Consider the following 12,380-nt stretch of genomic DNA (forward strand, 5'->3'; position numbering starts at 1 on the left):
CCAAGAGTCACATGGTCTACCAGTAGAGCCAGCCAGATACACCGGTAGGGTCTATAAATTGAGTGGCCTGGGAAGTTCTCAGCGGAGGTGGGATTTAAGCTGAGGAGGAAGAAAGCCATGGGAAAATTTGGGTAGGAACATTCTATATAAAAGCAGTTGATAATGTAAATGTGGAAAAGAACTTGGATTTTTTTTTTTTACAGAATTAAAAGTTACCTGCTGGAAAATAAAATATACATAAAAAGTGCTCAGGGTTTGGTTTGAACATTTTACCTTGAAATTAAAAAGTACAATGGAATTTTGCATAATGTTTACTCAGATTTCCTGAAAGTATTTTACATTTGTTTTATCATTTTCTGCTTATGTTACATCCTATTGTGTTTTCTGAAACCTTTGAATATAAATTCCAATATAATGGCCATTTTGCCCCTTAACATTTTAGTGTATATCTCCTCTAAGAAAAAAGATTCTCTTAGGGAGCTTAGAATAATAAAATCAGGAAATTACTATTGATGCAATCTATAGGCCTTATCTAAAAAATTCTAGTTATCCTGTAATGTTCTTCAGAGCAAAAAAAAAAAAAATTATTCTAGTTTAGGATCCAATCCAGGATCACACATTGTATGTAGTTACTTTGTTTAGTGTCCTTCATTCTAAAACAGTTCATCAATCTGGAATAAATTTTGTCTTTCATGGCCTTAATGCTTTATTTTTTTTTTTTTTTTTTAATTTTTTTTTTTCAACGTTTTTTTTATTTTTATTTTTGGGACAGAGAGAGACAGAGCATGAACGGGGGAGGGTCAGAGAGAGAGGGAGACACAGAATCGGAAACAGGCTCCAGGCTCTGAGCCATCAGCCCAGAGCCTGACGCGGGGCTCGAACTACGGACCGCGAGATCGTGACCTGGCTGAAGTCGGACGCTTAACCGACTGCGCCACCCAGGCGCCCCATGGCCTTAATGCTTTAGAAGCATATGGACTCTTTTGTAGAATATCCTTTTATATCAGTCTGAGAAGCTTACTCATGAATAGATTCTTATTATCTGGTGTTTTAATTCCAGTAAAGTTAACTTGTTATTTGTTTTTGATAGGAATACCACAAAGTGATGATCACTGACCTTCTCAGTGCATCATATTAGAGGGCACATGATACCAGTGTATCCCTTACTAGTATTGTTAGTTTTGATTAAATTTAGGAATGGTGGTTTCTGACAAGTTTCTATGTGAAGGTACTACTCTACACTTTATAATTAATACATGCTTTCTGAGGGAAGTACTCTGAGAGTATATAAATACCCTTTTTTGTATGTGTGTATTTGTCCTCGTCCAGTTATGCCTAAACCCAAACTATCCCAGTTGCATACAATTAAAATTGTCTGTTTTGAATTAACTAATTCGAATTGGGTTTTTCCTTCAAGCATCCTGAAGAACCCTACTTGAAATGGGGCTTAGGAGAAATTATTTTCCACTTGTGAATTCCTCAAATTGTCACCATAAGTGGGGAGGTTTACTAGTCCAGAAGGGAGTCAGTCTTCTAATAGTTCTGGGGTGGAAGGACCTGGAACCTGGTCAGCCCCTGCCAGGCAGAATGCATGGCATATAGGGTATGGCTCTCCAGTGTACTGACAACTTCAGCCGGTGGTGTAGTGGGGTAGAGCACCCCAGGGGTTGGGCAACTAGCTCAGAGAATTCCCTAAATATCTTTTTTTTTTTTTTTTTTTTTTTATCATCAGACTTATACTTGCTAGTTTGAGAATCCATTAATTCCTGAAACAATTGCCACAACACGTTTATAATCAGACTTCTTTACTAAGGATAAACTAATATATGGGATATGAGGGTAGATTCTAAGCTTTATTCCTCCCTGAATCCCAGAGGGAGTTTGCTGTTGTCATTTGACTTGTTCATACTGCTTTAGGTTTGGGAAGTCATATTTGTGTCTGAGAGTATACCTTAACCCATGAACAGAGACAGCTTGCTGGATTCCCAAGACTCTGATCCATGCAGGCTCCAGAGATGCCCTGTTGTGTGTGAGGACTGGATAAGTCTCTGGGGATGGAGGCAGCTCATAGTCAACACTGCAACTACTTTTATCACTGAACCAGCCCTGAAATTTTGTGAATTTTTGTCAGTACAAAGAACCTTAGAACTAGTCAGGACTTTAAAGATCTTTCATGTCATGACCTAGAGTGTGCAGTGAGATATTTGAGATCACAGAGTTTCTGGTACATTTTGCTGTTATCAAAGCCCTCCATATAGTCTCCTGGGGTTGAGGGAAAGGGATTACTTTCTGTCTTCTTAGGATCATTCTCCTTGTTTCTGTTTAGGGTACACATGCTTGGCACTGGGAGGGGCAGGGAATGTCTATAGTTAGGATCCACTTCCACTAGAGGTGATTGACTGTTTTCTACGTTTGGGCTTTTTCAAGGGAAGTGAGTGGCTTTTCTATTCTGGCTCTCAGTGCAGAAAAAACATAAATATTAAACAGCTGAAAACTTGAGCAGTCATTCAACATAGATACCATCAGAGAGGCCTCTAGGGTAAAAAAATAGCATTTATTATCATATGGGCTTATTCTTTATGATAATCTTATTTAATCTTGTGTTTTCTCTATTAAAAGACACCGTCTTTATTATGAGCTGCTGGATAAAAATATCTATGTGTACCAGATAACAATGTAGGGAGAAAACAATGTTACTGGTAGTGTTACTAGCCAGGTGAATAGGAAAGATCAGTTTTGTTATTTTGCAAAAATGTATGGGAATAATGGGTTTGATTTTTTTTTTAATCTGGTTCCGATATTTGTTGTGTTTGTGGTTAATAGTTGGGCACAGCTTCTGATCTCTAGAGATGGGAGATATATGTAGTTGATACTTTTTCCAGGGTACTTGGGAAGATTTCTTGAATTTTTGCCTAAGGCTGTGTATTTCTTTTATAAATTCCTTTGTCTCTTTTTCATTAACATCTTGCTTTCTGGCTCAAGTATTCCAATTATTGTTTAATAATTTCTTTTTTTTTATTTTTTTTTTTTTTTTAAATTTTTTTTTTTTTTCAACGTTTTTTATTTATTTTTGGGACAGAGAGAGACAGAGCATGAACGGGGGAGGGGCAGAGAGAGAGGGAGACACAGAATCAGAAACAGGCTCCAGGCTCCGAGCCATCAGCCCAGAGCCTGACGCGGGGCTCGAACTCACGGACCGCGAGATCGTGACCTGGTTGAAGTCGGACGCTTAACCGACTGCGCCACCCAGGCGCCCCTATTGTTTAATAATTTCTGAGCAGAGGGGTGCCCAGGTGGCTCAATGGGTTAAGTTTTCAACTGTTGGTTTTACCTCAGGTCATGATTCCTGAGGTGAGTTTGAGTCCCTCCCATGCAGCTCTGTGCGGATAGTATGGAGCCTGCTTGGGATGCTCTCTCTCCCTGGCTGCCGGCACTTCCTCCTCCCCCCACCTGACCCCTTGTACGTGCTCTCTCTCTCTCAAATAAATTAAAAAAAATTTCTGAGCAGGATCCCCTTTTAAAATCGTGCCACTGTCTTAATATTTACTGTTAAGTTCCTTTTTTCACATGTATACCAATGAAATGAAATTTCTTTTGTTACAAAGGGTACACATGAACTCACCTGTCAAGAGCAGTTGTGGTTTTTTCTTTTGCTTTCTCTATTGGTAACTATTCATTATAGCAAAAGTAAGTTCTTGAGATATAATTCATGTACCATATAGTTCACTCATTTAAATTGTAAAATTCAATGGTTTTTAGTATATTCATAGAATATACTGTATCCAGCTGTCAACATGATCAATTTCAGAACATTGTTTTTATCTCAGAAAGAAACCCTGTCCCCTTTAACTATCAATTTCCAATTCCTCCATCTTTTTCACCCTCTTCCCAGCAGTAAACAACTACTAGTCTGTAAATAGACCTATTCTGGACACTCCCATTTAAAAGGAAATTTTATAATATGTGGTCTTTTGTGCCTGGCTTTTTTCACATAGCTTAATGTTTCAAGGTTTCATCAGTGTTGTATCAGGATTCAGTACAATATTGTAGCACGCAGCAGTATGCCATTCCTTTTTTTTTCCCCCCTAATGTTTATTTTTGAGAGAAAGAGAGTAAAGAGGGGTAGGGACAGAAGATCCAAAGTGGGCTCTGTGTTGACAGCAGAAAGCCGGATGCAGGGGTCATGCCCACAAACTAGGAGATCATGACCTGAGCCAAAGTCAGATGCTTAACTGACTGAGCTACCCAGGCACCCCAGTACTTCATTTCTTTTTATAGCCAAATAATATGCCATTGTATGGATGGATATACCACAAGTTTTTAGTTAGTTTTGTTTGGTTTTGTTTGCTGTTGTTGTTTTGTTTTGCTTTGTTTTTTGGGGAGAGAGAGAGTTTTAGCGGGGGCAAGGGGCAAAGAGAGAGAGAAAGAGAAAGAGAATCTTAAGCAGGATCCATGCTCAGCACAGAGCCCAAAGTGGGGCTCGATCACAGCCCTGGGATCATGACCTGAGCTGAAATCAAGAGTCAGATGCTCAACCAATTGAGCCACCCAGGCAACCCTTGTCAGTTTTTTGTGTTTTTGTTTTGTTTTTTACAATAAAGTGTTCTATTTCCTGAGAATTGCTTTTCTTCTATGAGACTTTCTTTTTTAAAAGTTATCCTTTTCCTAAATTTTGGATTATATTCTTGGCCAAAAACCTGTAGCTTGAAAGCTTTCTTCTTAGAGCTAGTTTTCTTTCTGCCTGAGTTTTGACTTTCCTGTAGGCTGTGGAAGTGGTTGTGTGTGAGTCTTACCTTTGCCTTTTGACAGTGTTACAAGAGGCAGTAGCTACTGATATGCATTATTAGGATTCTTTGGTTTTTTAGGACATTTCTCTCTATTCTCCTATCTCTGGGAATATAGTAGATTTTGGTTAAGACCACGTTTTTAATAATTTAACTTGAACTGTGGGGTAAGTTAACCATACATAATTAATACACATTTTAGCTATATTAGTATGGCTAATAAAGCCCTTGGCAACCATCCTTCTCTGAATTCTACTCTTATGTACCTCATATATGTGGAATCATAAAATATTTGTCCTTCTGTGACTGACCTATTTCATTCAGTGCAGTGTTCTCAAGGTTCATTCATGTTGTAGCATATGTCTGAATTTCCTTCCCCTTGGGACACCTGGGTGGCTTAGTTGATTAAGCGTCCACCTCTTGATTTCTGCCCAGGTCATGATCTCATGGTTGTGGGATCAAGCCCCATGTCGGGCTCTGTGCTGAGCATAGAGCCTCCTTAAGATTCTTCCCCTGCCCCATGTGCGCATACATTCTCTCTCTCAAATAAAGATAAATAAACATTAAATAAAAGAATTATCCTTTTTTAAGGCTGAGTAATATTAAATATATCTCTTTAAGACTCTTTTCAAATTCTCTTTGGTATATATCCAGAGGTGCAATTCCAGGATCATATGACAATTCTGTTTTACTCTTTGGGGGCACTGCTGTACTATTCACCATGGTGGCTGTACCATTTTAGATTCCCAGCAAAGTGTACAAGGGTTTTAGTTTCCCTGCATTCTTGGCCAAAACTTGTTATTTTCTGTTCTCTTTCTCTCTCTCTCTCTCTCTCTCTCTCTCTCTCTCTCTCTCTCTCTTTGATAGTAAGCATCATAATGGTAACTGGCTTCCCTAATGATTAGTGACATTGAGAATCTTTTCATGTGCTTATTGACCATTTGCATATCTTCTTTGGAGAAATGTCTATTCAGATCCTTTGCCATTTTTGAATTAGGTTCTGTTGTTGAACTGTAGAAGTTCTTCACACGTTCTTGATATTATTCCTTTATCAAATGTATCATGGGCACATATCCTGTGGGTTGCCTTTTTGCCTTTTTATTCTGCTGATATAGGTGTCTTTTTTTGTTTTGTTTTTAAGTAATCTCTACACCCACCATGGTGGTTGAACTTACAACCCCAAGATCAAGAGTTGCATGCTCTACCGACTCAGCCTGTCAGGTGCCCCATATAGTTGTCTTTTGATGCACAAATCTAACAACTGGTTGTTTGTTTTGTCTGTGCCTTTGGTGTCATATTTAAGAAATCATTACCAAATTCAGTGTTGTGAAGCTTTTGCTCTATATTTTCTTCTGTGAGTTGTATAGTTTTAGCTCCTGAATTTAGGTCTTTAGTCCATAGTGGAGGATGTTATGAAAAACTAGAGTCACTGAATAAAATGATCTTTTCTTGCTTGCTCGCTTGCTGCTGCCATTTTGGTTATTGACCAAAGTTCTAGTATAAAAAACAGTGTGTAATAGTACCTTCAGCTTACATAGCAGTTTTCCTCTTTCTGGTTCTCATTTGATTTTATAGTAGAAGTTTAAAATGTTACGGTATTTGCAGTAACTGATTTTAAAACATCTAGAATAGGTTTTTTTTTTTTTTTAAAGTAGGCTCCCTGCCTAGCGCAGAGCTAGAACTCATGACCCTGAGCTCAAGAGTTGGTGCTCTACCAACTGTGCCAGCCAGGCAACCCCAGAATAGTTTTTAATATAAGCTGCCTGTGTTAAGTTACAACATATCACAAGTACTATATAAGCAGAATGAAATCCCTTCTATCCTTTAAAATCAATAACTGTGTAGATAGTTGTTTCAGTAGTGACCAGCAGGTTGGGTGCACCAGATGGGAATGTTGGTGCTGTTAGGAACAGTGATAGTGTTGTTTGGGGTGTATAGAGAATGACATTGGTAGAATTATAATTTTGTAGGGTATAAATACTATTTAACAGTACTATTTTCGTTTTCAGGATTTGGACGTGGAAGAGGGAGAGGGGCAGGAAGATTCACAACACACGGCATGGGGTAAGTCTGAGCCATCCTATTTTTATAGTTATTACTCTCTTTAGGTATTACTCAAGGGTTTTTCTGCCTCTGTCCTGTTCCCAATTTATTTATACTGGTGAATCAGATGTTAATTATTAAAAAGAGAAAGGACGCCTGGGTGGCTCTGTCAGTTAAGTGTCTTACTCTTGATTTTGGCTCAGGTCTGGATCTTGTGGTTGTGAGATGGAGACACTGTGGGGCTGAGAGCTGAGCTGAGTGTGGAGCCTGATTAAGATATTCTTATTCCCTCCCCGCCCCTCTCACTATCTCACCATCTCACCATCTCTCTCTCTCTCTGTCTCTCTGTCTCTCTCAAATAAAAACTAAGAAAAATTTTCTTAAGTGCCACAAAAAAAAAAATTGTGAAAAAGTGAAATGCAAATAAAATTGTATTGTAATAGGCTTTCTGTCCTTGGTTGTTTTTTTTTTTTTTTGACATTTTGGATTGAATAATAGTTTGTTGAAGTAGTGGGGTATCCTTTACATCCGTGGCCTCTCCCCATTACATGCCAGTAGCATCCTTTCTCAAGTTGTGACAATCAAAAAAAATCTTCAGATATTGCCAGATATTACCTGGTGGGGGGGAGGGGCATAATCACCCCTCATTGAAAACCACTGCATAAGAGTTAGGTTGATAAATCCAGCAATTGTCTTGAATGGTGAGTTAATGCAATGTTTATATAAAAATGTTAGTATTTTTATTTTATTTTTTTCTAAACAGTGAACATACTATTACTAAACAGGTGATATAATCAATTGTTCATAATTTCCGGTTGTTCTTTTACTTTTTCCTTCTTCTAAAACGTTAGCTCCCCTTTGGGGTGCCTGGGTGGCTCAGTTGATTAAGTGTCCAACTTTATTTCAGGTCATGAACTCACCTCATGAGTTCAAGCCCTGCATTGGGTTCTGTGCTGATAGCTCAGAGTCTGGAGCCTGCTTTGGATCCTGTGTCTCTCTCTCTCTTTGTTCCGCCCCCACTCGCACTCTGTATCTCTCTCTTAAAAATAAGATTAAGGGGCGCCTGGGTGGCTCAGTCGGTTGAGTGTCCGACTTCGACTCAGGTCATGATCTCACGGTCCGTGAGTTCAAGCCCCGCGTCAGGCTCTGTGCTGACTGCTCAGAGCCTGGAGCCTGTTTCAGATTCTGTGTCTCCCTCTCTCTCTGACACTCCCCCATTCATACTCTGTCTCTCTCTGTCTCAAAAATAAATAAACGTTAAAAAAAAAAATTAAAAAAAAATAAGATTAAAAAAAATTTCTTTTCTTTTAAAGCCTTAGCTCCCCTTAGGTTTTTAGGAAAAGTTTTTAAGCTTATAGAAGCCATCTGTATATAGATGACAGTTGAGAAAGGAAGGGAATTGGTTCCAGGAAAACCCTTTTGTCTCTCCTTAGCTCCAGGGTAGCACTGTAGCAGGGGAGGGTCATTGCCTTCAGGTGATACCTCTTGCCATTTCTGTTTCCTGCTTGAGCTCATTGTGGATAAAGGAAAGATGGATACACAAGGGAGCATATTGCCTGGAATACATACTGTGTGTGCCCAGACCAGCTTTTTAAACTCTTTTGTGATTTTTTCAGTTTACATTAAAAAATACTCTTGTGATTTTTTTATTTGTCAGATACCTCAGTAAAGCTGGAAAAAATTTTTAAATTTTATTCTGAAAATTTTAGAGATAGTATTAATTTGGCCCTAGTTAGACTTCTGAATATGGATGTTTAGAATTTTAATGGAAAAAAAACCTTAATGAAACATTTTCTTTATATTCACTGTTTTTATACAAAAAGGATCTGGATTCTTACTCTGGGAAATAAACACTTAGTGTGTGTTTAAGTCTAGTCTTAGTTTTAAGGGAAGTTTTCCATGAGAACCTTTATTCTTCCTAATACAGTTATAGTTGTGCACATCTGCTTTAGGATATGGAGTGCAGCAACTTAGGGAAATAAGGACATCATACAAGAACATATGGAAGGTTCCCTAGGCAACCTCTGCTTTTTAGAAAATCTACATCCTGATAGTCAAGAAGAGTTAGCTATAATTAAATAGGGGAAAGATGGTGAAGTTAGGAAAAAAAAATTTTTAATGTTTGTTTACCTGTTTTTAAAGCTTATTTTGAAAGAGAGTGAGGGAGGGGCACTGCCAGTGAAGACTCCAACTCAGGGTTCAAACTCAGAAACAGTGAGGTCACCACCTGAGCCAAAATCAGGAGTCAGATGCTTAAACCACTGAGCCACCCAGACGCTGCCCCTATTTACCTATTTTTGAGAGAGGGAGGGGAGAGGGCAGAGACAGAGGGAGGAGAATCCCAGGCAGGCTCTCTGCTGACAATGCATAGCCCAAAGCTGTAAGATCATCCAGATCTGACCTGAGTCAACTGACCATCTAAGGGGTTCCAGTTGCCCCAGTGTGAATTTTATTATATTGGCTTTTAAAAGGACAGGGTATTTGGGGAGGAAGAAGATGATATATGGTCAATGTTGTGATTTTGGTAATTGTTGCACTTGCTTTAATTCTTTTTTTTTTTTTTTTTCCAAACACAAGGACATTTAATCCTGCGGACTATTCAGATTCTCCATCTATAGATGGGTGTGGGACAAAGCCAATAGTTTGGGAAGCTGCTCAGAATGGTGCAGATGAGGGGACTGGTAAGTGTCTATTGTCAAAGACGTGTTTTAAATGTTTGAGTTCTTAACATACAAAGATGTACTGATGGAGAAGAATGAAAAGCAGGCTGCTGTCCTACCTCTGAGACTATTAGCTGGTTCTTACCTCCAAGGTCTCATTTAAAAATCTCATTGACCATAAGGTATTTGATTTTTCCCTTGTGCACTCTGAGGAAGAGGCTTTTATCAATCTGTTTAAGTCAATACAAATTCACACTCAAATCTAAGTGTGTCAGGGATATATGTAATTTCTTACGGGAAGGTTTGTTACAGAAAAGTATCATTCCTGATGATGGACACAAATTTGGCCAGATAGAATGGTAGGTGACTAGTAGGTTTGGGCATCAATTGCTTTTGTAGATTTTTTTCTGTATCCTGATGTTTTTGGATTATTTCTTTTTGGAAATTCATGGACAAATACGTGTTAATTGGAGCTTTTAGGATTTGTTCATGATAATACATCATTAACTACTGCAGTTATATTTATAAAAACATAATTTGGCAATTCATGAATTATAACTGAAAATATAAAAGTGTAGTTCAATAAATAATCTAAAAGCAAACCACCCATATAACACCGATTCTGGTCAAAAAACAGGACTGTGCCATCACCACAGAAACACCATCAATGAACTAGAAATCAAGGATACTATAGAAAGGATCAACAAAAGGTATAAAAATGGTTATTTGAAAACACTAGTAAAATTGATAAGCTTACTGTGAGACTGATCAAGGGAAGGAGAAACAGCATACATAATTGGTTATAGGAATGAGAAAAGGGATATTGATATTAATTATAGTTATAATTAAAGTATATATTATGTATAATTGATGGTTTAATATAATCACAATTGTAATTAATATCAGGCATTAAAGTATACTTCATGTCAGTAAATTTTGTGCTAACATTTGAAATTACAGACTAATCTCACTCTTCAGCAAAAATGTAGAAATCTTAAGCCAAAATATTGGAAAACCATTCAGTAAGATAGAAAAGAATAATCCATCATGACCATGTTAAATTTATACTTGGTAATCATGGTTCTTTCACATTAAAAAATCAGCCATCTCCCAGATACCTATACTCAAGAGAATGGAAGACACGGCTTTACATAAAACCTTGTATACAGATGTTCGTAGAGGCATAATTCATAATGGCCGAAATGTAGAAACAAACCAAATGCCTTTCAGTGGATGAATGGAGGAGTAAATTGTTGTGTATTATCCATACAATGGAATATTCATTCTACCGTACAAAGGAATGAAGTGCTGATGTATGCTGCAACATGAATGAATCTTAAAAACATGCTGAGAGCCCAAATGTCCATCAACTGATAAATGGATTAAGATGTGGTGTGTATATATATGTGTGTGTGTGTGTGTGTGTGTGTGTGTGTGTGTGTGTATACATATATACACACACGTATATATATGTATGTATGTATGATATATGGTCATATATATGTATGATATGTATATATATGTATGATATATCGTATATATGGTATATTATCATATATACGATATATCATATATGTATCATATATATCACATATATGTATATGATATATATATATATATACACACGTGTGTGTGTGTATGTGTGTGTATATATGTATACACACACAGTGGAATGTATGGAATTGAATACTACATGGAGTGTAGTACAATGGAATACTACTTCATGATGAAAAAGTAAAATCTTGCCATTTGCAACAACATGGACGTAACTGGAGGCTGTTATGCTAAGCGAAATGAGACAGATAGGATTTCACTCGTGGAATTTGAGAAAGTTAACAGATGAACATAGGGGAAGGGACGGAAAAATAAGATAAAAACGGAGGCAAAGCATAAGAGACTCTTTTTGTAATTAAATATTTTTTAACGTTTATTCATTTTTGAGAGACAGAGACAGGGTGTGAGCAGGGGAGGGGCAGAGAGAGAGGGAGACACAGAATCTGAAGCAGGCTCCGGGCTCTGAGCTGTCAGCACAGAACCCGATGTGGGGCTCAAACCCACAAACCGTGAGGTTAGGACCTGAGCTGAAGTCGGATGCCTTACTGGCTGAACCACCCAGGCACCCCAAACCATACAGAGAACAAACTGAGGGTTTGTGGGGGTGGGTGGTGATGGTGGTGAGTTAAATGTGTGATGGGTATTAAGGAGGGCACTTTTGGGATGAGCAGTGAGTGTCATATATGAGATGAATCACTCCGTTCTACTCTTGAAGCTAGGACTGCACTGTATGTTATTAATTAACTAACTTGAAAAAAAAATCATGCTTAATGAAGGAAGTCAGTTATAAAGGATCACATATTTTATAGTATATGATTTCACTTGTAGGAAATGTCCAGATCGGGGGGGGGGGGGGGGGAAAGCAGATTGTTGGTTGCTGAGGGTTGGAAACATTTGGGGAAAAATGGGGAATGACTACTAATGGTTTCAAGATTTCTGCCTGGAATGGGGCGCTTGGCTGGCTCTTTCAGTAGAGCATGTGACTCGATCTCTAGAGTTGTAAGTTTGAGCCACATGTTGAGTATAGAGATTACTTAAAAATAAAATCTTAAAAAGATTTCTTCTTGGAGTGATGAAAATATTTTGGAATAGGGGATGCCTGGATGACTCAGTTGGTTGAGCGTCAGACTTCGGCTCAGGTCATGATCTCACAGTTTGTGAGTGGTTTGTGTTGGGCTGGATCCTGCTTCGGATTCTGTGTCTCCGCCTCTCTGCCCCACCCCTGTCTGTGCTCTGTCTCCATCTCTCAAGAATGAATAAATGTTAAAAACAATTTTTTTTAAAAATTCTGGAATAGTCATGATTGTTTCATAACTTGTGAATATACTAGACATTCAAA

General features: G+C 38.1%; 1 protein-coding gene across 8 annotated transcripts in view; it reads left to right on the forward strand.

Annotated features, from left to right (window-relative positions):
* Nucleotides 1-12,380, forward strand: part of UBAP2 (ubiquitin associated protein 2) — a 112,030-nt gene that overhangs the window by 55,278 nt on the left and 44,372 nt on the right. For 7 of the 8 annotated variants that reach the window (XM_058695095.1, XM_058695099.1, XM_058695096.1 and 4 more), the window contains 2 exons: nt 6,794-6,848; nt 9,405-9,508. In XM_058695095.1, the coding sequence (XP_058551078.1) occupies nt 6,794-6,848; nt 9,405-9,508 (159 nt within the window). Of the gene's footprint in view, nt 1-5,925; nt 6,006-6,793; nt 6,849-9,404; nt 9,509-12,380 lie in introns of those variants that run through there. The other variant, XM_058695101.1, reaches the window with a different exon arrangement.

The sequence above is a fragment of the Neofelis nebulosa genome, chromosome 12 (assembly GCF_028018385.1).
Source record: "Neofelis nebulosa isolate mNeoNeb1 chromosome 12, mNeoNeb1.pri, whole genome shotgun sequence".
Classification (NCBI taxonomy): domain Eukaryota; kingdom Metazoa; phylum Chordata; class Mammalia; order Carnivora; family Felidae; genus Neofelis; species Neofelis nebulosa.